Below are 26602 nucleotides of genomic sequence, written 5' to 3' on the forward strand. Positions count from 1 at the left end.
CACACCTCCTTGGCCTCCTTCCCTTTTTCACATTTCTCGCTTCTTCTCTCTGGTCAAAACTTTACATACACTGATTCTGAAGTAAAAAAAAAAAAAAAACAAGACCAGTTAGACCTGATTCAGTTCTGCCTGATAATGAGTGCGCTGGCCTTACTGTAATCCCTGTTATGTATGATAGAAATAACATTTTAAATGGTTTTCCCCTCCTCAGGTTAACATACATCCAGTGGAGGGTGGCCCTCAATCTCCTAACCTACCAGTCTAATACATAGTCATCTCATCTCCCCCTCCAGTGAGGGAAAAGTTGGTGTCCCTCCTGAGTGAAAAACAAATGAAAAGCGGGGACCAGAAACCAATGAGATTAGTGTCGTTCAAACTTCACTACCTGTCGCTTCAATCATTGGGGAAGTACAAAAGTGCAAGTAAGGTGACTTGTGAGTGAAATCTCCCATTAAGCAGTGGTGATAGTACAAAAGTGGCAAGTAAGTGACTTGTGAATGAAATCTCCCATTAAGCAGTGGTGATAGTACAAAAGTGCAAGTAAGTGACTTGTGAGTGAAATCTCCCATTAAGCAGTGGTGATAGTACTAAAGTGCAAGTAAGTGACTTGTGAATGAAATCTCCCATTAAGCAGTGGTGATAGTACTAAAGTGCAAGTAAGTGACTTGTGAATGAAATCTCCCATTAAGCAGTGGTGATAGTACTAAAGTGCAAGTAAGTGACTTGTGAATGAAATCTCCCATTAAGCAGTGGTGATAGTACTAAAGTGCAAGTAAGTGACTTGTGAATGAAATCTCCCATTAAGCAGTGGTGATAGTACTAAAGTGCAAGTAAGTGACTTGTGAATGAAATCTCCCATTAAGCAGTGGTGATAGTACTAAAGTGCAAGTAAGTGACTTGTGAATGAAATCTCCCATTAAGCAGTGGTGATAGTACAAAAGTGCAAGTAAGTGACTTGTGAATGAAATCTCCCATTAAGCAGTGGTGATAGTACAAAAGTGCAAGTAAGTGACTTGTGAATGAAATCTCCCATTAAGCAGTGGTGATAGTACAAAAGTGCAAGTAAGTGACTTGTGAATGAAATCTCCCATTAAGCAGTGGTGATAGTACTAAAGTGCAAGTAAGTGACTTGTGAATGAAATCTCCCATTAAGCAGTGGTGATAGTACACCATTTTTCAATAGCACTTTAAATACACCATTTTTCAATGTGTCACTGAAGTTAATTGTGCCAGCCTAGTTAGCTTGGTTGCTAGCACATCTGCCTTGTAGGTGCTGGGCCATGGAAATGGCAGATTTTGTCCTGAACGGGTAATGTTCGTTCTCCGAACGGCTAGCTTTCTTCTATCCCGTTTTCCTTCTCTCTCTTTGATTTTGGGACGATAAGACCTTAGCAGTTAGAGTTCCCTCTATCAAACCTCTAAAAAAAAGAAAAAAAAATCGATTTCCAATTACCTAGATTTCTTAAAAGCATGGGAGGTTTTTTTTCTTAATGGGATTTTTTGTTTTCTCTCCAGACAAAGGTATAAGCCAAGTTTTTCTTTTTTAAACTGATTTCTTGTTTTCTCTCCAGACAAGGGGACAAGTCGTGCGATCTTGTGGAACTGTTCGTACGGAAAATCCACCGTCCAATACATGGAGAGAAGTATGTGGCCATGTTCATTCGAGATTGCGTGCGAGAATTTCCGTACCGGGAGTGTATGATATTCAAACAGGTAATTATCCATCTTTTATGTTGTTGTTGTAGTAGCAGACTCCTCTCCTTCCTCACATCAACCCAGCAATGCAGTTGGCAATTCAAGGAATTCAGCGGTGGCTATAGGGTTTTGCCAGAGATCAATGACCGTGAGTGTTGTAGGTCTTCCAGGACAATTGAATAGGTGAGGTGTGTCATGGGGACTTTGGCTACATTGGTTGCATTTATCTTCAATAGATGGATTAATTCTATGCATGTAGCTGTTGAGTCTCCATACCTCTTTTATCATGTCCCATGGTGTAGTGGTCACTGCGCTCGCCTTGCACGCGGGAGATCTGGGTTTGATTCTCGGCGGGTCAAAAAATTTCCATCATGCTAATGATTGATTCCGTGACTGGCTGTTGAGGGGCCCACTCAGCCTCGTGAGGAAAATGAGTAGCTATGTAATATAAATGGGTATAGCTCATACCGATCGGTGCCAGCATGATAGGTACTTAAACATTGGGTGTTAGCATTATTGAGATGTGTGGAAAATCATACAATGCTGCAGTCAGAACCAAAGTGGTGATATAATAACACAAAGAAACAGCATTTATTTATTTTATTTCTAATATTGATCGTGAAAGCTGTTGGAAAATTCCGCCATTCCTGAGCCCATTTATGTTATTAATTTTTAGTAGCTCATGCCAGTATTAGGCATTTTAAATACTTTCTTGGGGGCACAGAATTAATGGATGCAAACTCCCCCTTACTAAGAGAGTTGCCTCTCTTGTCTCGTGGGTAAAGTGAGCGGTGTATTGAACCTATGACTTTCTGATTTCTCGCGTTTCCCTCATCATTTGGGTCTCTAGTTTACATTTTTTTTTTTTTTTTTCAAGGCAAGATTTTCATACAGTGAGCTCTTCCACCCAGCCAAGGGATTATTTGATTCAGGGTTTTATTAATGGTTTCATTTGTTTTTTTCTTTTATTCCTCCCCTCTCTCTCCTCCAGATGGTATCCAGTCTCGCGCGGTCGGACCCAACGCCAGGTTTCGCCCTTTCCGTTCTCACCTCCGCCATCAACGGACACCGCGGCTTTGCGGACGATACGACCCCGTGCGTCACGTGCGGCGAAGAGAACGCAACCAAGAAGTGCGCCAAGTGCAAAACGACGCGCTATTGCGACCGCGAGTGTCAGCGCCTGCATTGGTTTATTCACAAGAAGGAGTGTGCGCGCTCCGGCCCGAGTGCGCAACCGGACGATGGGAAACTTGGCAACGCTGTAAATGGCACCGCTGGAGAGGAAAAACCGGTTACAAAAGAGGATAAAAGAGAAGAGAAAGAGGATGGTTTGTTTTTTCTTTTATTCCTCCCCATTCTCTCCTCCAGATGGTATCCAGTCTCGCGCGGTCGGACCCAACGCCAGGTTTCGCCCTCTCCGTTCTCACCTCCGCCATCAACGGACACCGCGGCTTTGCGGACGATACGACCCCGTGCGTCACGTGCGGCGAAGAGAACGCAACCAAGAAGTGCGCCAAGTGCAAAACGACGCGCTATTGCGACCGCGAGTGTCAGCGCCTGCATTGGTTTATTCACAAGAAGGAGTGTGCGCGCTCCGGCCCGAGTGCGCAACCGGACGATGGGAAAAGTGCGCAATCGGACAATGGGAAACTTGGCAACGCTGTAAATGGCACCGCTGGAGAGGAAAAACCGGTTACGAAAGAGGATAAAAGAGAAGAGAAAGAGGATGGTGTAAAACCGGAGTCAAAGAAAATAGAGGGAAGTTCAATTGAGAAAATCTCCGAACAGGTATCGAATCTGGTGTGTACTTGAATTGAGTACTAGGTATTAGGGAATAGAAAGAAAAGACCTGCCCCGGTGACGTAGTGGTCAAGACGCTCACCTGGTGAACAGGAGGGCGTGGGTTCGATCCTAGCCGAGGCATGCAATTTTATCCTCATTCATTTGAGACTTTGACATAATAGAGCTCTAAGGGTTAGGTGGTGGAGAATGCCTCCGGCGTTAACATCGCCTAGTGGTTACCTTTTACTCAAGAGTCTATTATTATTAAGAGAGTTTTGTGTTAAGCATGAATGATAGCTTGACACAAATATCGTTCTCTCGAGTAATTCACGATAAATTTTACGACTTGACTTGAACTCGAACCTCGAACCCTCTGCTGCATCACTGAATTTGGCTATCCAAGACTGCAAACAATTCAGCTCAGTCAGTGTTTGAGCCCAGTACCTTGAGTAATCAAGAGGCTTCGGGAACAGTCATTGTTTTTGTGGAGACTAGGTGTGGGAACCTCTCGAAATAGAATATAGTGTAAGGTTTTTGTGTGGCAATAAAATAAGATACGAGTATATTGAACTTGAAATGTCTTTCTCTGCTGCATCACTGAATTTGGCTATCCAAGACTGCAAACAATTCAGCTCAGTCAGTGTTTGAGCCCAGTACCTTGAGTAATCAAGAGGCTTCGGGAACAGTCATTGTTTTTGTGGAGACTAGGTGTGGGAACCTCTCGAAATAGAATATAGTGTATGGTTTTTGTGTGGCAATAAAATAAGATACGAGTATATTGAACTTGAAATGTCTTTGCTATTCTCATTTATAATACATATTTTTTTTTATTTTTTTTCATCTTCTATCTTCAAAATCACTTTCATTTGAAATGGGACATTTTTTACGTCCTGCTCATAGGCAAAAATTGGGGGAAAATATTTTTTTTTTTCATCTTCTATCTTCAAAATCACTTTCATTTGAAATGGGACATTTTTTACGTCCTGCTCATAGGCAAAAATTGGGGGAAAACCTGCGGCCCGCCAATGTTCAACAAATATCAAAAATGGCCCTCTATACATTTTGAGTTTGACATGCCTGGACTACACTATCGAAGACTCAGTGAAGTTCTGCATCGAAAGTGTAGGGTTTGTAACATTTCTTCTTCCATCACGACATCACGAGCACAATGTACTTAGAGTTGAATCCTCCTCGTCTAAAACTTTAGCTTGATAGCCTAAGTTCGTGTCGACAATTCCCTTGTTTTTGTGTTGATAACAGGAAAAAAGACCTATTCGTTCAGAGTGGCATACGTCTAATAAGTGTGAAAACTTCAACCTCACTTCATTCGGTCAGAAAAATAGTCATTAGTACTCACCCGTCTGGTCCGTGTACATGACTGCCTTGGTGTTGGTGTCGGGGAAGTACAGGCCGTATCTGAAGAATATGTCCTTCAGGACAGCCCAGGGCTCGGTAAGCCTTCTGGCGGAACCGACGATTTTAGAGGATTTTTATTTTATAATGTGAATAAATGTTAAGGTATGGCTAGACCAGCGTTGAGTCACGGGAAGCCCGCTTGGGGACGCGCAGGGGGCGTCACGGGTCCGTGAGAGTAAGCAGCTCCGCGGTACGACGCGCGGGGGGCGTCGCGGGAGGCTGATACTAAAATTAATAAGGAGCAGGGGTCCTTTATAAAACATAAGGAGCAGGGGTCCTTTATAAAACAAGAAAGTGAGTGTGAATGAGAATGATAAGGAGGGGTTCACTGGCAGCAAGTCAGGGGGCCCCAGAATGGCAACTGCTGAAGACGTCCATCTCGCTGCGGGATTTTGAAGAGTTACCCTTTGTGCGATCCCTATTCTTCAGATACGGCCTGTACTTCCCCGACACCAACACCAAGGCAGTCATGTACACGGACCAGACGGGTGAGTACTAATGACTATTACTGACCGAATGAAGTGAGGTTGAAGTTTTCACACTTAGACGTATGCCACTCTGAACGAATAGGTCTTTTTTTTTTCCTGTTATCAACACAAAAACAAGGGAATTGTCGACACGAATTTAAGCTATCAAGCTAAAGTTTTGACGAGGGGGATTCATCTCTAAGTACATTGTGCTCGTGATGGATTAATCAAAGAAGAAGAAAAAGTTACAAACCCTACACTTTCGATGCAGAACTTCACTGAGTCTTCGATAGTGTAGTCGAACCTGATCTGTTTAGGATGATACTGTTCTCCTAGTTCAGCGCCCCGGGCGAACATATAAGACCTTGTCTAGACTGCGGGAGTAAAGGGACTTTTCAGTCTCATTCTTTCAGTATAAACAAGGTATATTCTATTCTATTTCATTGTATAGTTTATACATAATTATTTTATTTTATTGTATAGTTTATACATATTTTACTGTTGTATAATTTCAGGAGCGGCCACAGTTCGGATAGCAATGCCTGTGAATATGCAATCCTCTCTGATATTCCACTATAATTTGAAACTGTACGACGGAGATGGAGGAGGAGAAAAAAAGTAAAAAATCGTGTCGCGTATAGTGGGAACACTCTCATTTAAATTACATTGCCTACAAGGACATTTTGTGTTGGTCGGAAAAAAAATCGTGTCGTGTGTAGTGGGAACACTCTCGTTTAAATTACATTGCTTGCCTACAAGGACATTTTGTGTTGGTCGGAAAAAAATCGTGTCGTGTGTAGTGGGAACACTCTCATTTACATATCAAATCAAAAAATCAAATTTCAAATTCTTTGTGGTAAAGCAGAGCCATTTCACAACTTTACTGGATATTACAGCATTACTAAGTGCCTCCTTTGTAAAAGGAGAAAAAAAGTAAAAAATCGTGTCGCGTATAGTGGGAACACTGTCATTTAAATTACACGATTTTTTTTCCGAGCGACACAAAATGTCCTTGTATGCAATGTTTTATTAATAATAAATATTAATAAAACATTGCCTACAAGGACATTTTGTGTCGCTCGAAAAAAAAAAATCGTGTCGTGTGTAGTAGGAACACTCTCATTTACATATCAAACTAGCGGGACATTTGATGTGACGTCATTACCCACGGGAGCGTATGCCGTGACGTCAAAGTTCACGATTTACCGGCATTTTTTTAATCGATTTATCTCGGTATCTAGAAGTCGTAGAAGAAAAAGAAAAATTCCGTTGGTCCTCATTTTTCCTGCTCTATGAGCCCTAGTAAGCGCAACTGATCTATTTCCATATTTTAATAACCTTTTACACTGGTCTCGACTCGATTAATGTAGCTACTCAATTGCCCTTACGAGGCTGAAGTACACCCCGAACTCCAAACACAGAGTCGAAAAAACTTTGACCCCGCCGGGAATCGAACCCGGGACCTCCGGAGTACAAGCCTAGTGTGACACCTACTCGTTCACAGAGCTTTTCAACGGATTATTAAAAGGTCAGAATTTCAATTCTGTTACGCATTTATGTTTGTAACAAATGTCGTTCCCCGCTTAATACACCACACAAAATTTTATGACTTGACTTGGGCTCGAAACACCAACCTCCAGATTCAGAATCCACTGTGCTAACCACTACACCACTGAGGTTGGCCCTTGGCAGTTACAGTTCCCTTTATCAAACCTCTTAAAAAGAGAGAGAGGTCGAATCTGGTGTGTACTTGAATTAAGTACTAGGTGTTAGGGAATAGAAAGAAAAGACCTGCCCCGGTGACGTAGTGGTCAAGACGCTCACCTGGTAAACAGGAGGGCGTGGGTTCGATCCTAGCCGAGGCATGCAATTTTATCCTCATTCATTTGAGAATTTGACCACATAATAGAGCTCTAAGGGTTAGGTGGTGGAGAACGCCTCCGGCGTTAACCTCGCCTAGTGGTTACCTTTTACTCAAGAGTCTATTATTATTATTAAGAGAGTTTTGTGTTAAGCATGAATGATAGCTTGACACAAATATCGTTCTCTCGATTAATTCACGATAAATTTTACGACTTGACTTGAACTCGAACCCTCAGCTGCATCACTGAATTTGGTTATCCAAGACTGCAAACAATTCAGCTCAGTCAGTGTTTGAGCCCAGTACCTTGAGTAATCAAGAGGCTTTGGGAACAGTCATTGTTTTTGTGGAGACTAGGTGTGGGAACCTCTCGAAATAGAATATAGTGTAAGGTTTTTGTGTGGCAATAAAATAAGATACGAGTATATTGAACTTGAAATGTCTTTGCTATTCTCATTTATAATACATATTTTTTTTTCATCTTCTATCCAAAATCACTTCCATTTGAAATGGGGCATTTTTTACGTCCTGCTCATAGGCAAAAATTGGGGGAAAATCCATTTTAAATCAAAAGATCGAGAAATTTCCTTTGTTCGGAAATTGAATTCCACATTTCATTCACAGGGAAAATTGACAACGGGACATGAGTTTTTTTTTTTTTTTCACTCGAAATATAAAATATTAGTAACAATAATGTTGGTAGTATAAACAGATATAATTTATTAGGTATGTATTTATACTTGTGCTAGTATTTAACAGTAAACAAGAGTTATTATACAGGTATATCTACATTAGGTACGTTCTAGTAAAACTACAATTACTACAGAATGTAAAAAAAAATAAAAGGTAAGTGAAATCATAATAATTATTAATTTTTTGGTATGCACTAAAAATCATTGAACTAGTAAACAAAAAGTGCGTAAAAGGTAAGTGAAATCATAATAATTATTAATTTTTTGGTATGCACTAAAAATCATTGAACTAGTAAACAAAAAGTGCGTTTTTTACTAAGGAAGAGAAAATCTAGCCAGCCCAGTTACTAGTTAGCGCTCCTGCCTTGTCAGCGCTAGGTTGCGGGTTCGACTCCCGCCCGGGGCGAACTTTTTGCTAACACAGATGAGGTTCGTTCTCGGAGCGGCTGACTCTCCCATCCCTCTCTCTTCGATTGCGGGACGATAAGATCTCCTGTTACAGTTCCCTGTATCAAACTAGTTTAAAAGGTGATGCTTTCCCGCAAAGTACTTCCCTAAGAAATTAAAATTGTTGTTCTTAAAGAAAGAACGGAATACAGTGTTTCCAGAATATCTACACAAAATATAAACAGAATCCAACAACTGGTAAAGTAGGACTTCCCAAGGAAATTAAAATTGTTGTTCTTAAAGAAAGAACGGAATACAGTGTTTCCAGAATATCTACACAAAATATAAACAGAATCCAACAACTGGCAACAGTTCCCTGATCCTAACCCCTATCTGTAAACAGAGATCAGGGGATTCCGTACTTTCTTGAAAACAACTGAGTATATGAGTAGTACAAGATCACTTGGTATAATTTGTGAGAACTCCTTTGTATGAATCATGTTTGCGTCATTTTGTCCAGGTGCGAGTAAAAGACCAAAGTAAGTGTAAAACTCTCTCTCAGTTACCTTGGCCCACGTCTTCTTCTCCCAATGACTGACATTGAAATTGCGGACCTCCTGCTTAAGTCTTCACCTAAGGCCCACTCCGAGGCTTAGGTGTAGGGGCAAACAGCCCTAAAGGACAGGTTAATCTACAAATCCTCTACCCAAACATCGCTAGGACGTGAAACTGACTGGAAGGTGATTTAAATCGCACAACACTTTCTCAATTTCGCTTCGAACTGTTGATCAGGTACTTGCAACAATGGGTGAGCAAACATTTTCGCCCCGAGGCGGATTTCGAACCCGGACTCCCGGCTCTGTGGTCCGGGGAAATCTCCCGCGTGTAGACGTCAAACCCGTACTGACCTTCCTCCGGGAAGTTGATGATGAATGATACGATATCTATGAAACGAAATGAGGGTAAAGTTAGGGCCATTTCCACTTGTCGTTCGGAAAAAAAGAAGGAGGAGAAAAGAACGAAATGAGGGTAAAGTTAGGGCCATTTCCACTTGTCGTTCGGAAAAAAAGAAGAAGGAGAAAAAAAGTAAAAATTCGTGTCGCGTAGAGTGGGAACACTGTCATTTAAATTACATTGCCTACAAGGACATTTTGTGTCGTTCGGAAAAAAAAATCGTGTCGCGTATAGTGGGAACACTGTCATTTAAATTACATTGCTCACAAGGACATTTTGTGTTGGTCGGAAAAAAATCGTGTCGTGTGTAGTGGGAACACTGTCATTTAAATTACATTGCCTACAAGCTACAAGGACATTTTGTGTTGGTCGGAAAAAAATCGTGTCGTGTGTAGTGGGAACACTCTCATTTAAATTACATTGCTCACAAGGACATTTTGTGTTGGTCGGAAAAAAATCGTGTCGCGTATGGTGCGAACACTCTTATTTAAATTACATTGCCTACAAGGACATTTTGTGTTGGTCGGAAAAAAATCGTGTCGTGTGTAGTGGGAACACTCTCATTTACATATCAAATCAAATTTCAAATTCTTTGTGGTAAAGCAGAGCCATTTCACAACTTTACTGGATATTACAGCATTACTAAGTGCCTCCTTTGTAACCAATTCCCATATTTTAATAACCTTTTACACTGGTCTCGACTCGATTAAAGTAGCTACTCAATTGCCCTTACGAGGCTGAAGTACACCCCGAACTCCAAACACAGAGTCGAAAAAACTTCAACCCCGCCGGGAATCGATCTCGGGACCTCCGGAGTGCAAGCCTAGTGTGACACCTACTCGTTCACAGAGCTTGTCAACGGATTATTAAAAGGTCAGAATTTCAATTCTGTTACGCATTAATGTTTGTAACAAATGTCGTTCCCCGCTTAATACACCACTCGAAATTATATGACTTGACTTGGGCTCGAAACACCAACCTCCAGATTTAGAATCCACTGTGCTAACCACTACACCACTGAGGTTGGCCCTTGGCAGTTACAGTTCCCTTTATCAAACCTCTTAAAGAGAGAGAGAGAGAAAGAAAGAGCTATAGGGTTAGGCGGAAGAGAACGATGGATTTAAAAAAAAAAAAAAAAAAATGGTGCGGTGATTACCTTGATCGAGAATACGGTGGGTGACACACTTGTTGAGTTTCTTCTCATCCGCGCCGTTTTTGTGCAGCGTCGACATGAAGTCTGTCAGCGGCTTGGACATTCGGAACTGAATCTCCATCTCTTTACCCGCGAATATGAGCGCTTCCTGCAAACAAATCAAAATAAACATATTGAATATAACTTCATAACCTAGACAAAAAAGAAGCAATTTTTTGATTATACGAGCAAGGAGCACAGTGTTATTACGCTTGCTTGCCATGCAGAAGGTATCGGGTTTGATTCCCAGAGTCGACGAAAAATTGGAATCGTTTTTTTTTTCTCCAAATTTTCCATTTTAATTATATTATTTTAAGTTGCTTTCTGGTGCTCGTGGATCGACCCAGTACTGAATGGGAAGTATTGTATCTCTTCTCACCCATGTGATGAGGGATAAGAGAGAAGGAAGACAGGACAGGAGAAAGCCAGCAGTTCCGAGAACGAACCTTATCCTGCAACCTAGCGCTTACAAGGCAGGCGCGCTACTAGGCTAACAAAGCAATTTTCATTGCTACCCCTTTTTTTTATTATTACTTTTTAACTTCAGTGGTTTTATTATTACTTTTTAAGTGATCCATTGGAAAGCGATGAACCGATGCTATTAAGGTCATAGTCGACAGCCGTCGATCGACCATCGATTGATGTGAATCCGTTGTGGATCGACGGACGGTCGACTATGTGTGGACGCACCCTTAGTGCAGCACCGATTTTTTTTTTTCTTTTCAATTTTCGCATTCTTTCCATTTCTACTTACCGGATGCGTGATAGGAATCAGTCCAAACAGGCGCGTCGCCTTGGTGGGGCCCCACTCGCCCGAGGCGCAGTCCGGCAAGGGCACCATCACCGTGTAAAGCTCCGTACACACGATCTTGAACTTGCACACCGATTTGAACTTCATCGGCTCGCCCGTCAGGTACTCGCGTGGGGTCACCGAATTGGCGAAGACATCGAGAAGAAATTCGGCCGCCGCCGGGGCGTGAACCCGGAACGACACGATATTCCCGACCACGGACTGGAAAACGGAGAGGAAAAAAAAGAAATTAGAAAATAATAAAATAAATCAAAGGTATAATTATGCGAAAAAATACGTGTTATTACATTCCTGAGTTGGAACACAACCCAAGATTGGGTCAATGCAACTCAGTAGGTAACTCCTTCTATTTTTTTTTCTTTCTGGCGTAGTGGTCACTGCGCTCGCCTTGCACGCGGGAGACCCGGGCTCGATACCCGGCGGGATCAAGGAATTTCTATCATGCAAATGATTGATTCCGTGACTGGCTGTTGCGGGGCCCACTCAGCCTCGTGAGGAAAATGAGTAGCTATGACGTAGAAATGTGCATAGCAACAGGTATAGCATGGTAGGTAAACATTGGATTTTAGGATTATTCAGATATTGGGAAAAATCCTACAATGCTGCAGTGAGCACCAAAGTTGTGACATAATAACACAAAGAAACTGCATTTACATTACATTTTTCTCTCTCTCTGAAAAAAAATAAATAAATAAAAATAAAAATAAATAAATAAAAGATATATCCATTGAAAGCTGGTCTCAGTAGTCCGGAGTGGTTTGTAAAGCAGCTATTCCTAATTTAGCCATTTAAATTGGAAGCGTAGACGCGCAACTTTTCATGTAGTCGCCCGCAAAACTAAACCTATGAAAATGATAGGGTTTATAGTATGTACTAGTGGTTGACCCGTCCTTTATACGGGATCAGTGCGGCGTAAGAGGCATGGCTTTGAAAAGCTGCCATTTTGAATCAGGATGGTATGTGGCAAACTTAAGTAGCCTACGTCACCCTCAGTACTCTTCTTGACAACCTCAAAAAATTTCATCATAATCGGTCGAACCGTTTTCTCGTGAAAAGAGGACAAAAAACAGGTCCATCAGCGTGACAGACGGAAATTTTTCTAATGTGATTTTTGGGATCCTTGACGCATGATGCATAAGGGGTAAGAATAAATATCTTTCTATTTCCGTCTCTCTCTCTCGCTCTCTCTCTCTCTCCTTATCTCTTTCTCCCTCCCCTTCTCTCTCTCTCTCTCTCTCTCTCTCTTACCTGCATGACGAATCGTTTCAGACTGACTCCGTCCAGCATATCTCCATCTCCGTCGTACAGTTTCAAATTATAGTGGAATATCAGAGAGGATTGCATATTCACAGGCATTGCTATCCGAACTGTGGCCGCCCCTGAAATTATACAACAGTAAAATATGTACAAACTATACAATATGTAGAAAATATATCGAAGTATAATGTGTTTATTATAGGTTCAAATTATAGTGGAATATCAGAGAGGATTGCATATTCACAGGCATTGCTATCCTTACAGTGGCCGCCCCTGAAATTATACAAGAGTAAAATATGTTTAAACTATACAATAAAATAAAATAATAAAATAATTATGTATAAGCTATACAATGAAATAGAATAAAATAATATATAGCTTGTTTATACTGAAAGAATGAGACTGAAAAGTCCATTTACTTCCGCAGTCTAAACAAGGTCTTATGTGTTCGCCCGGGGCGCTGAACTAGGATAACAGTATCATCCTAAACAGATCAGGTTCGATAGAATAGAATATACCTTGTTTATACTGAAATAATGAGACTGCCCCTTTACTCCCGCAGTCTAAACAAGGTCTTATGTGTTCGCCCGGGGCGCTGAACTAGGATAACAGTATCATCCTACACAGATCAGGTTCAACTACACTATCGAAGACTCAGTGAAGTTCTGCATCGAAAGTGTAGGGTTTGTAACTTTTTCTTCTTCCATCACGAGCACAATGTACTTAGAGTTGAATCCTCCTCGTCTAAAACTTTAGCTTGATAGCTTAAATTCGTGTCGACAATTCCCTTGTTTTTGTGTTGATAACAGGAAAAAAAGACCTATTCGTTCAGAGTGGCATACGTCTAAGTGTGAAAACTTCAACCTCACTTCATTCGGTCAGTAATAGAGTCATTAGTACTCACCCGTCTGGTCCGTGTACATGACTGCCTTGGTGTTGGTGTCGGGGAAGTACAGGCCGTATCTGAAGAATAGGGATCGCACAAAGGGTAACTCTTCAAAATCCCGCAGCGAGATGGACGTCTTCAGCAGTTGCCATTCTGGCTGCAGAGGGAAAAACTCGTATATGAACTCGCGCGGGTCCGTGAGAAAATAGTGGTCGTCGTATTCATATCTGAAATATGGGAATATCAGAAAATATTGGATTAGAACTATGATGAAAAATATGCATTCCAGTGTTAAAACGCCTTAGTCGAAAAAAAGAAAACAGAAAATATCGTAACCAAGAAAGAAACTATTCTTTTTCCCCGATTAAGGCGCTTTAAATTTACGAGCCAGCCTAGTTAGTTTGGGTAGTACCGGGTTTGCCTTGTAAGCGCTAGGGCGTGGGTTCAATTTCCGTCCGGCGCGAACTTTATCTCAAACAGATAAGGTTTGTTTTCGCCTGGCTTTCTCCTATCCTGTCTCCCTTCTCTCTTCGCTTTCGGGACAATAAGACCTTAGCAGTTCCAGTTCCCTCTCTTTTAATCTAATTAAATTAATCGCGGCCACGAGGTAGGGAAGAACAGCTCCCCGAATCAGACCTTTTGGATGACATCTTCACTCACCTTAAACTATCTGACTTTCCTTTGGCTCCCACCTTCAGCACCTGCTTTGCACTGTCCAAATGCCTGGCTCCCCAATTACACTGTACAAACCGCCATACTAAGAGTAGGATATCAGGAGTAGTAGGACACTAGGAAATTATACCTCCTAGGAGGTGATCACTCACCTTAAACTATCTGACTTTCCTTTGGCTCCGACTTTCGGCACTTCCTTTGCATTGACCAAATGCCTCGCTCCCCAATTGCACTGTACAAATCGCCAGGCGCCCGCCACATACACGGCATTCCAGGAGTTACGAAACCGGTTGTCTTCGAATTTGACCCCGGGTTGATAGCCGGCCGATTTGGAATAGCCCTTGATCACGACACAGTGGAGACCCGCGTAACTGTGAACGAGGGAATGAGAGGGTTTGAATTGTATTTGCATAAAGTATACATTATAATATTGCAAGGATAAATACATGAAAGGAAGTATACCTATAATGGAAAATTCTGCCATGTCTGCAGGTGTTTACAGAGGTCCTGTGTCCGAAGATACGGAGAGAAACTCGGAGAGTTCAAATTTCCAAAGCTGAATAGTGGGTAAAACCCCGATATTATCCCCCCGTGCTGGATAGTGGGTAAAACCCGCGTTATATCCCGATTCTTACCTGCACAATAGTTTGAATAGGACATGGTAGCTCTCTGTCCCATGTTTAATGCCTCGCGGGAGTCCCATAGGCGTATCTCCGGTCATATTGTCAAAACTCATCGTGTTCAAATTCTTGACGGTGAATAGTGGGTAAAACCCCGCTATTATCCCCCTGTGCTGAATAGGGTATAAAACCCACATAATATCCCGTTCTTAGCTGGATAGTGGGTTAAACCGGGGTTGTATCCCTATTCTTACCTGCACAATCGTTTGAACAGGACATGGTAGCTCTCCGTCCCGTGTTTAATGCCTCTGAGGAGTCCCATAGGCGTATCTCCGGCCATATTGTCGTCAAAACTCATAGTGTTCAAATTCTTGACGGTGATCCAACGGAATAGGGTGCGAGCTTTCTCTATGTCGGACGTCGCGTGTCGGCCCGCCAACTGTCGGACGAGGTCGGTGAATGTGTGCTGATCCTCTTGAGCAACCTGGAAAAGGATTTAAAATAGAGATGTAATAATTATAAAACCTGCCTTCCAATGGTCCTTCCAAGATCAGAGGCTATTTTGACATGATTGATTAGACAACAACACCTAATCAATGAGACCCGCGTAACTGTGGGAAGGAATGGGTTAATAATTAAATATGAGGACTGTAGCGATGAATAGATATTTTATATTTCGAAGCCATACATATATCGCTGGTTTCTCTATATCGATAGAGCAACCTCCATAGTATCGCACTAGGCTTGGAAATCGAAAGTGTAGGGCTCGATTTCCGACAAAGTCAGCTTTTCTTTTGCCCTGTACTAGGATGTCGTGGGTAAACCCCGCTTAGTATTCCCTTCTTACCAGAATAGCGGGTAAAACCTGCGTAATATCCTATTCTTACCTGAATAGCGGGTAAAACCCGCGTAATATCCCGTTCTTAACAGAATAGCGGGTAAAATCCGCGTAATATCCCTTTCTTACCGGAATAGTGTGTAAAACCCGCGTAATATCCCCATCATACCCGATATTATCCCGTTCTTACCTGCACAATCGTTTGAACAGGACATGGTAGCTCTCCGTCCCGTGTTTAATGCCTCTCAGGAGTCCCATAGGCGTGTCTCCGGCCATATTGTCGTCAAAACTCATCGTGTTCAAATTCTTGACGGTGATCCAACGGAATAGGGTGCGAGCTTTCTCGATGTCGGACGTCGCGTGACGGCCCGCCAGCTGTCGGACGAGGTCGGTGAATGTGTGCTGATCCTCTTGAGCAACCTGGAAAAGGATTTAAAATAGAGATATAATAATTATAAAACCTGCCTTCCAATGGTCCTTCCAAGATCAGAGGCTATTTTGACATGATTGATTAGACAACAACACCTAATCAATAATGTTAACATAGTCCCAACAGCCAACCATACTCAACCTTTTTAGCGGACGTTTGAGTTCAAAAATCACGCGCTATGTAAAGGTCCCTCTTGAGAAACGAAGAACTTGGGTTAGGTACCGTCGAGTGTGGTGTGTAACTGGACGGCGACGAAGGGCAAATGTTTCGTCATATTTTTTATTCCTAGAGTACCTATTTAAATTTATTATGGTACCGAAATTAGTACGATAATACCAGCGTTTGAGTTCAAAAATCACGCGCTAATGTAAAGGTCCCTCTTGAGAAATGAAGAACTTGGGTTAGGTACCGTCGAGTGTGGTCTGTAACTGGAATGGTGACGAAGGGCAAATGTTTCGTCATATTTTTTATTCCTAGAGTACCTATTTAAATTTATTATGGTACCGAAATTAGTACGAGAATACTATGTCGGACGTCGCGTGACGGCCCGCCAACTGTCGGACGAGGTCGGTGAATGTGTGCTGATCTTCTTGAGCAACCTGGAAAAGAATTTAAAATAGAGATATAATAATTATAAAACCTGCCTTCCAATGGTCCTTCCAAGATCAGAGGCTATTTTAACATGATTGATTAGACAACAACACCTAATCAATAATGTTAACATAGTCCCAACAGCTAACCATACTCAAACTTTTTAGCGGGCGTTTGAGTTCAAAAATCACGCGCTATGTAAAGGTCCCTCTTGAGAAATGAAGAACTTGGGTTAGGTACCGTCGAGTGTGGTCTATAACTGGATAGTGACGAAGGGCAAATGTTTCGTCATATTTTTTATTCCTAGAGTACCTATTTAAATTTATTATGGTACCGAAATTAGTACGATAATACTGGTTGCCTTCCACTCAAGAGTCTATTATTATTATTATCCTGCAACCTAGCGCTTACAAGGCAGGCGCGCTACTAGGCTAACAAAGCAATTTTCATTGCTACCCCTTTTTTTTATTATTACTTTTTAACTTCAGTGGTTTTATTATTACTTTTTAAGTGATCCATTGGAAAGCGATGAACCGATGCTATTAAGGTCATAGTCGACAGCCGTCGATCGACCATCGATTGATGTGAATCCGTTGTGGATCGACGGACGGTCGACTATGTGTGGACGCACCCTTAGTGCAGCACCGATTTTTTTTTTTCTTTTCAATTTTCGCATTCTTTCCATTTCTACTTACCGGATGCGTGATAGGAATCAGTCCAAACAGGCGCGTCGCCTTGGTGGGGCCCCACTCGCCCGAGGCGCAGTCCGGCAAGGGCACCATCACCGTGTAAAGCTCCGTACACACGATCTTGAACTTGCACACCGATTTGAACTTCATCGGCTCGCCCGTCAGGTACTCGCGTGGGGTCACCGAATTGGCGAAGACATCGAGAAGAAATTCGGCCGCCGCCGGGGCGTGAACCCGGAACGACACGATGTTCCCGACCACCGACTGGAAATTGGGCGAAGAAAAAGAAACAAATTAGAATAAACAAAAGTTGTTGTTGGTGTAATTGTTGTTGGTGAAATATCTTTTTGATACCTAACCAAGCTTTTAGTAGTTTAGTAATTAAAAAAGCGGTCGAAATACTGTTAACTGTAAAAATACAGCTAACCGTTGTTCCGATGTTCATAAAAATTACTAATTGGGGGGCTTTAGGTATGGTTTTGGGGGTCTAATCTCATAACTTTTTAGATATCTCTAACCGTTTTGTGAAAACCGCCAAAAAGCGGTTATTTCCGCCTGTGGGTGGCGCCCAGTGCAATTTTTTTCCGATTTTCAGATTTTTCCCTTCACTTACTCATCAAGACCTATCATCCTGCCAAATTTCAAGTTTCTAGGACATCGGGAAGTGCCTCATAATTTTGATGAGTGAGAGTGAGTCAGTCGTGAAATAAGCGTGAAATAAGTTTACATATGGTCCAAATTTCGTGAGATTACATTGAAAATTGACGGAGTTATGATAGGGGTAAAAATGCGTCGAAATGTTTCGTGTAATATACACACTAGCGTGCTCAGGCCGGAACTTGGCCTGGCGCACTGCCGTGCGCCTAGATATTTTTCTGTTATGTCAGCTCCCATGGCGTAGTGGTCACTGCGCTCGCCTTGCACGCGGGAGACCCGGGTTCGATTCCCGGCGGGGTCAAGTTGGCGTAGTGGTCACTGCACTCGCCTTGCACGCGGGAGACCCGGGTTCGATTCCCGGCGGGGTCAAGAAATTTGTATCTGCAAAGGATTGATTCCGTGACTGGCTACGGAGCCCACTCAGCCTCGTGAGGAAAATGAGTAGCTATGACATATAAATGCGCATAGCAACCGGTGCCAGCATGGTAGGTATTTGTATCACAAATGATTGATTCCGTGACTGGCTGCGGGGTCCACTCAGCCTCGTGAGGAAAATGAGTAGCTATGACATATAAATGCGCATAGCAACCGGTGCCAGCATGGTAGATAAACATTGGATTTTAGGATTATTGAGATACTAGCTGAATTCCGTCGCTTCGCTCCGGAATCCCGCTAGTTAATCCCGAGGCATGGCCAAACTTGTGGAAAAGGCATGGCCGAACTTGTATTTATCAAACTAAAAACATAAACGAAACTCAAATATTAGGGGAAAATCCTACAATGCTGCAGTGAGCACCAAAGTTGTGACATAATAACACAAAGAAACTGCATTTACATTTTTTTTTGGAAGAAAAATGATTAAGAGTCCCATTTGGTCAATCAAGTTCGAGGTAGGCAATGTTGTTTCTCAATGGACGACTCTCAGAAATACTTCTCTCTTACATAGACAACACCAGAAAGAAAGATTTATCCCTTTGTTACATGATTAACTTTATTTTGAATTGGATCATCCTTACTATAACTTGTAGGTAATATATGTACCTACCTAGTTACCTATGTACTATTTTTGTTTGTCTCAAGTAAATGTACGTCTAGAATTCTAGATACATAATTCATTAGGAACATGGTAGAGAATTAGAGATATGAAAATAATACTTAGGTAATAAATTAATAATAATTCATGATATTATCCGAAACTTCCTAATCGAAGATGTTTCTGGGTCGCGGAGATTCCCAAGAATGATTGAGCACAAAGGAGGATGAGGAAAAAATTTGGCACCCAAAAAGGAACGCGAAAATGCAAGCCAAAAAAAGACAAATTTGGCAATAATTAAAAAGTGGAAAATTTTGACTCCAATAGACGGAAATTTTTTGGCAAAATAAAAATGAGTAGAATCAATATAAAGTCCGGAGGATGTAAGTGACCCTCAACCAAAAAAATAAAAAAACAGTAGGAATTGGCATTCCTACAATCCATTTGATACAACCAAAATTGTGGAAGTAGAGAGACCGATCCGAACTTTTCAAACACCCTATGTTCACTTCCACTTTCATCTTCAACTTGTTCTAAGTTTAACACAACTTTAACCCTTACCATTAGTAGAAATGAGGACACAAATAAAATTATGGAAGTAGGAAACACAGCAAAGTTCACATTCATTGCGAAGCAAAAGTTCGTATCAAGAAGTCGAAATAATATAGGCACAACATAAAATTTAGTGAGTTCCAAATTTTGTTAACACAAGTAGGTACCTATTTTGTTGCTGCTCTTCTTCTTCTTCTTCTTCTTCTTCTTCTTCTTCTTCTTCTTCTTCTTCTTCTTCTTCTTCGCCTTTTCCAATGTACAGACGGTTTCGGCATTTTTCGTCAGCCCCTCAATCAGCCCTAGAGTATTTCCTAATGCGAAATGCCCATATTTACCATCATTATATGTGCTTGGCCCCGGATATAACCCTAGCAATATCATTCGTGTATTAAGTGTAGGTACTCCATGTATTTAAAGTACCCCAGCTAGACTAAGCTGGTCTACTACCTGTTTAACGTCCCCCAGCTAGACATTTGTAGAACAGCTATTTGTAGAGAATATTATTTCCTAATGCGAAGTGCCCATATTTACCATCATTATATGTGCTTGGCCCCGGATATAACCCTAGCAATATCATTCGTGTATTAAGTCATCGCTTGATAATCTTGAATCAAGATTCTTGATAGGTAGCTGTGTGTGTGTGATATAATAATAATAATAATCAAAGCCAATATCTAATAATAAACATGACACTAGTACCTACAACTTTTTTTTTAATTTCAATTAAAATACCTATGTACATATAATAACTAGTTCCTATACTATTTTCAAGCAAAGATGGCTGGGTTTCAACAATTTCAAAAAATTGCCTAGAAATACCGGTTTGTTGTCGACACGAGCCTTGAGCTTTGAATTAATAATAACTAGTTCCTATACTATTTTCGAGCAAAGATGGCTGGGTTTCAACAATTTCAAAAGATTGCCTAGAAATACCGGTTTGTTGTCGACACGAGCCTTGAGCTTTGAAATATTGAAGATGAAAAAAATCTAAATAGTCCAAATAAAAGAATTAGGAAAACTGTGGAGTTAAGAAAAGGAGTGGAAAAAGAAAATGTCTGAAACTGTGTAGTTTTGAAAAAGAAAAAAAAATCATTATTTCTTAAATAGTAAATACATTATTATTATGTTAAGGCGGTCTCTTCCTGATCCCTTATGTGCCGCGTCCATACATACCTATGTATTATTATGTCTTAATTCTTAGAAGAGAGCGAAAAACTTTACCTACGTCCAGAAGGATTTAAAATCCATTCAGAAAGATTCAACATTCATTCAAAAAGATTTAGGATCCATTCTGCAAATCTACGATTCATTCAAAAAGATTTAAGATCCATTCAGGTTCTCAGGAACCTAGTAAATTGCTAATGTTACTGTGGGTTCTGAGAATTCTGTCTATCCCGTAGTAAGAGGTGAGTTAGATCCCGTGTTTATCCCCGGTGTATCTTATCGGTGATGCTGAAATAATACCTCCTATAAATAAAGTTTGTAATTTTTTCAGGATAGACAAAAAACTTTGGGCTGACATTTGGTTTTGGCTACAAATTTTACGAGTGGACGCCCTTCGCACTCAACCTTTGCTATTTCTTTAGCACGGGAAATTCAGGCTGGTATAATCCCTGATTAAAGTCCCCCGGCCAGACCAAGAAAGAAAAATTTATTATTATTAAAAACTATTAATAGTCAAAATCTGATACCTATGTCATTCTAAAGTTCTCCGAAAGACTTTACACTTCTTTAAGCTGGCTGATAATCTCACCTGAGACATTAGTTCAATGTACACAATCCTAGATTTAACGGGGAAATTCTACGTTTACCTACTCGCTCTCCGGTCTTATCCCGTGACATATCCACACTCTGGGCGTACTTTACATTTCATTACAGATACAATAATTACAATACAAGTCCCTACAGTAGGTACCTAGACTATGAGTGGATTTACCTCATTACGGTTTTATAATATCCTCCACCTCAAGTAGGTACGAAGCAAGCCTTACACGTTCAATATAGGTGATATTTTCACTTTCTATTACTCTACCTTTTAAAGTATGCGTAAAATATGTACGTATGTGTAAGGTCTCTATACACGTCAATGGAAAAGGAAACAGAATCTTGGAAACAGTTTCGAGATATATCCGTTTTGAGGCTTCCAGAAGTTTTTGGGACCGAAATAGAAAGGGAGATTTAGGGAATGGGGAGTAAGAAGTTGCTTTCTGCAATTTATACGCCACTGGAGCCCGAATTCAGATCCCCTGACATTGTTTTAGTAAAATAATACTGTCCTCAGCTTTATGAAGACAACCAAGTACCGACCAGTAGCGGTACTACCAAGGTGAAAAGAGAACTTATAGAAAGGAGAGAAATGGTCAGAGACACTTGGTAATGCTGTACCTACTTTACAGGCACGCATGATTACTGTTATATCCACAAAAATTGCAGAGAGGCTTTGAGCTTCACCACAAATAGGTAATAATAAATAGATAAGATTCGCAGGTTATATTTAGGATATCGTACGGAAGTGAGCGTATTAGGTACAAGGTAGGATAGGTAATAGATGTTATAGGTCAGGGGTTTCCAACTTCCATGTGTATGCGGGCCACATGCTATATTCGGAGGTCCTTCGCGGGCCACATATGTACAATTGTACATAGGGGAGCACCCTCCCCCCCAACTTTTCAGAAATGGGATCTGATCGAATTTTGAGCGCCGCAGGCGAAACTTTTCAAAAAGTATGACTCAATGATAACTACACTGGTCTTGCACGCGGCAGAGCCGGTTCAATGCCCATTTTTGCCTAGGTACCAAACTTTTTTTTTACATTTAGGTAAGTTTGTTGTACAAATCCCAAAAAGCTTCGCGGGTCACAAAAATGGTCTGGCGGGCCACATGTGGCCCGCGGGCCGCTAGTTGGAAACCCCTGTTATACGATATGTTTTTGGGATTTATACAAACTTACCTAAATGTAATAAAAAATCTGACCTCCTTTAGTGTTCAGCTACAATTAGGAGGATACTTTTTGAATTTTTTTTTTAAAGTGTGGCCCGCGAAGTACCTCCCAATGTAGATAATATTATGTGGGCCGCGAAGTACCTTCCAATGTAGATATGTGGCCCGCGAAGTACCTTCCAATGTAGCGTGTGGCCCGCATACACATGGAAGTTGGAAACCCCTGTCGTATAAGAAAGATAAAACGTATATCTAATGGACTTATAAAGAATGTCGGTATGAGTAAGTATAAGCAGTAAGCCTTGTACAGAGTGTATGAACAACACTTTCAGTTTCTAAAATAAATAATCTCGAAGAAACCTCCTTTGCCGGATGGGTTCCTAGGCTGGAGGTCTCGGGTTCAATTGACGGTGGGGTCCATTTTTTTTTTTTTTTTCATTATTATTTTAACAAAGTCTTTAAAAAAACTCTTACCTAGTATTTTTAAAGTGGATAAGTGGTTGGGTGGAAGAGCTCCTCCAGAAAAACCCTGCCACTTAAAAAAAAAGCCATAAAAAATGTCTACCCGGGATTTTTAACGACCAGTGGTGGTCCAAATTAACATCGAACTTACTACGGGGGGGGGGGAAAGCCCCAAAATTCTCACGTACCATTCTTCTCAAAGATTCACCGAAGTTAAGAAACCTTCCGCGTGGTTAGTATCGGGATGGGTAACTTGGCAATCGCACACTGTTGGCTTTTCCCTGTCTTGGGTGGGTTTTTAGTGACGAGTAAAAACCCCTTAGCAGTCATAGTGACGTTAAAAAAAAAAAAAATCTGACTCTTGTATGATGAATAAGTTCTAGACAAACAAGCCAAACAATGCAGACAAGCACTTTACCTTAACAAGAGCTTTGAAACCACATCATTGACTGGCAGTAAGTACCTAATGTAGGTACTCCCTGTTTAAATTTAAAGTACCCCAGCCAGACTAAGCTGGTCTACTCCCTGTTTAACGTCCCCCAGCCAGACATTTGTAGAACAGCTATTTGTAGAGAATATTATTTCCTAATGCGAAATGCCCATATTTACCATCATTATATGTGCTTGGCCCCGGATATAACCCTAGCAATATCATTCGTGTATTAAGTCATCGCTTGATAATCTTGAATCAAGATTCTTGATAGGTAGCTGTGTGTGTGTGATATAATAACAATAATCAAAGCCAATATCTAATAATAAACATGACACTAGTACCTACAACTTTTTTTTTTTAATTTCAATTAAAATACCTATGTACATATAATAACTAGTTCCTATACTATTTTCAAGCAAAGATGGCTGGGTTTCAACAATTTCAAAAAATTGCCTAGAAATACCGGTTTGTTGTCGACACGAGCCTTGAGCTTTGAATTATTGAAGATGAAAAAAATTTAAATAGTCCAAATAAAAGAATTAGGAAAACTGTGGAGTTAAGAAAAGGAGTGGAAAAAGAAAATGTCTGAAACTGTGTAGTTTTGAAAAAGAAAAAAAATCATTATTTCTTAAATAGTAAATACATTATTACTATGTTAAGGCGGTCTCTTCCTGATCCCTTATGTGCCGCGTACATACATACCTATGTATTATTATGTCTTAATTCTTAGAAGAGAGCGAATCCCTTATGTGCCGCGTACCTACATACATACCTATGTATTATTATGTCTTAATTCTTAGAAGAGAGCGAAAAACTTTACCTACGTCCAGAAAGATTTAAAATCCATTCAGAAAGATGCAACATTTATTCAAAAAGATTCAGGATCCATTCTGCAAATCTACGATTCATTCAAAAAGATTTAAGATCCATTCAGGTTCTCAGGAACCTAGTAAATTGCTAATGTTACTTTTTGAAATATTGAAGATGAAAAAAATCTAAATTAAAAGAATTAGGAAAACTGTGGAGTTAAGAAAAGGAGTGGAAAAAGAAAATGTCTGAAACTGTGTAGTTTTGAAAAAGAAAAAAAATCATTATTTCTTAAATAGTAAATACATTATTACTATGTTAAGGCGGTCTCTTCCTGATCCCTTATGTGCCGCGTACATACATACCTATGTATTATTATGTCTTAATTCTTAGAAGAGAGCGAAAAACTTTACCTACGTCCAGAAGGATTTAAAATCCATTCAGAAAGATTCAACATTCATTCAAAAAGATTTAGGATCCATTCTGCAAATCTACGATTCATTCAAAAAGATTTAAGATCCATTCAGGTTCTCAGGAACCTAGTAAATTGCTAATGTTACTGTGGGTTCTGAGAATTCTGTCTATCCCGTAGTAAGAGGTGAGTTAGATACCGTGTTTATCCCCGGTGTATCTTATCTTATCGGTGGTGCTGAAATAATACCGCCTAAAAATAAAGTTTGTAATTTTTTCAGGATAGACAAAAAATAATAATAATAATCCAACCCCCATGTTATCAGACATTAAGGTGTGTCCAAACATAGTCGACCGATCGTCGATCGACATTGATCGAAGAGGTTTATTTATGTTGTCGAGACAGTGTGGACGGTTCAGTTGACCATGTGTGGACACACCTTTAGACATTAGTTCGTCTGCAGAGATGAAGGGACTTTTCAGTTCCATCTTTTTGGAAGAAAAAATGTCAGCTCATCATTATTTCTTAAATAGTAAATACATTATTATTATGTTAAGGCGGTCTCTTCCTGATCCCTTATGTGCCGCGTCCATACATACCTATGTATTATTATGTCTTAATTCTTAGAAGAGAGCGAAAAACTTTACCTACGTCCAGAAGGATTTAAAATCCATTCAGTGATTAAGAGTCCCATTTGGTCAATAAAGTTCGAGGTAGGCAATGTTGTTTCTCAATGGACGACTCTCAGAAATACTTCTCTCTTACATAGACAACACCAGAAAGAAAGATTTATGAGAAATATGCGAGAATACGCAAGTACCATGTATGTGCCTTGCTCACATGTTGCAATCTACCTGGTTATGAAGAATAGTGGATAAAACGTATAAATATATCGTATAACAGGGGTTTCCAACCAGCGGCCCGCGGGCCACATGTGTCCCGCCGGACCATTTTGGTGGCCCGCGAAGGTTTTTGGGATTTAAACAAACTTACCTAAGGAGAAAAACAAATCAAAATCAAATATTTTTTTTTCAAGAGGTTTGACGGAACTGTAACTGCTAAGGTCTTGTTGTCCCGAAATCGAAGAGAGAAGGAAGACAGGATAGGAGAAAGCCAGCCGTTCAATATTTTTTTTTTCTTTTTTTTTTCAAGAGGTTTGACAGAGGGAACTGTAACTGCTAAGGTCTTGTTGTCCCGAAATCGAAGGGAGAAGGAAGATAGGATAGGAGAAAGCCAGCCGTTCCGAGAACGAGCATTACCATGCTCAAACCCGCGAAGCCCTGGGAGCGCGCAGCGCGACCATATGCACAAAAAATTCCCGAAGGGACGGACCCAGCTTGTTCTTCTTCGCGTTTTCTCGTGTTCAGACGGGGTCGGTGTTTTTCGTCAGCCTCTCAATCAGTCCGAGCTAGGGTGATTATCGTGTTCAAATTTTTGACGGTGAATGATGGGTAAAATCCCGTTATTATCCCCCCTGCTAAATAGGGTGTAAAACCCGCGTTATATCCCGTTCTTACCTGCACAATCGTTTGAACAGGACATGGTAGCTCTCCGTCCCATGTTTAATGCCTCTCAGGAGTCCCATAGGCGTATCTCCGGTAATATTGTCGTCAAAACTCATCGTGTTCAAATTCTTGACGGTGAATAGTGGGTGAAACCCCCCTATTATCCCCCTGTGCTGAATAGGGTGTAAAACCCACATAATATCCCGTTCTTAGCTGGATAGTGGGTTAAACCGGGGTTGTATCCCTATTCTTACCTGCACAATCGTTTGAACAGAACCTTTGCTATTTCGTTAGCAAGGGAAATTTCAGGCTGGTATCCTTCCTGTTTAAATTCCCCCAGCCAGACTAGATCCAAATTCAAAAGTATGTAACTTACCCTAAATTCTTGCTTTATCCTGTTATCCTCTTCTTCTCTCTGTCGGGCAAATATCCTGTACAAGTCATCTTCTTCTTGCCGGTGTTTCATTTCCAGTCGCGTCTGTTCATCTTTGTCCTGGGAACACGAGAAATGAAACAGGTTGAAAAATTAGGAAGAGCTTTCAAACAAAGGAAATATGGTTC

At 40.8% G+C, this 26602-nt stretch overlaps 2 protein-coding genes and 1 long non-coding RNA gene across 7 annotated transcripts in view; 2 read left to right on the forward strand and 1 right to left on the reverse strand.

Moving 5' to 3' along the window:
* LOC103517984 (ankyrin repeat and MYND domain-containing protein 2) overlaps positions 1–3567 on the forward strand; it is an 11844-nt gene extending 8277 nt beyond the window's left edge. The window contains exons 7-9 of the mRNA XM_026829899.1: positions 1572–1713; positions 2687–3023; positions 3425–3567. Of these exons, the coding sequence (XP_026685700.1) occupies positions 1572–1713; positions 2687–3023; positions 3425–3507 (562 nt within the window). The 3' untranslated portion in view covers positions 3508–3567. The remainder of the gene's footprint in view (positions 1–1571; positions 1714–2686; positions 3024–3424) is intronic.
* Positions 1–26167, reverse strand: part of LOC103517985 (hillarin) — a 28212-nt gene extending 2045 nt beyond the window's left edge. Inside the window, exons 1-8 of one of the 5 annotated variants that reach the window (XM_026829898.1) lie at positions 16488–16548; positions 14947–15104; positions 14225–14443; positions 13419–13627; positions 12506–12636; positions 11201–11458; positions 10411–10555; positions 8686–9244 (exon numbers count right to left, since the gene is read on the reverse strand). In XM_026829898.1, the coding sequence (XP_026685699.1) occupies positions 9066–9244; positions 10411–10555; positions 11201–11458; positions 12506–12636; positions 13419–13627; positions 14225–14443; positions 14947–15050 (1245 nt within the window). In that variant the 5' untranslated portion in view covers positions 15051–15104; positions 16488–16548 and the 3' untranslated portion in view covers positions 8686–9065. Of the gene's footprint in view, positions 1–8685; positions 9245–10410; positions 10556–11200; positions 11459–12505; positions 12637–13418; positions 13628–14224; positions 14444–14946; positions 15181–15720; positions 15955–16487; positions 16549–26053 lie in introns of those variants that run through there. The other 4 variants (XM_026829895.1, XM_026829897.1, XM_026829896.1 and 1 more) reach the window with 4 other exon arrangements.
* LOC113471039 lies at positions 7254–8556 on the forward strand. The gene is made up of 2 exons (XR_003393886.1): positions 7254–8067; positions 8148–8556. It is a non-coding gene; the product is annotated as an uncharacterized LOC113471039 (long non-coding RNA).
* Positions 26168–26602: the final 435 nt, after the last annotated feature.

Source organism: Diaphorina citri, unplaced genomic scaffold (genome assembly GCF_000475195.1).
Source record: "Diaphorina citri unplaced genomic scaffold, Diaci psyllid genome assembly version 1.1 scaffold2029, whole genome shotgun sequence".
Classification (NCBI taxonomy): domain Eukaryota; kingdom Metazoa; phylum Arthropoda; class Insecta; order Hemiptera; family Psyllidae; genus Diaphorina; species Diaphorina citri.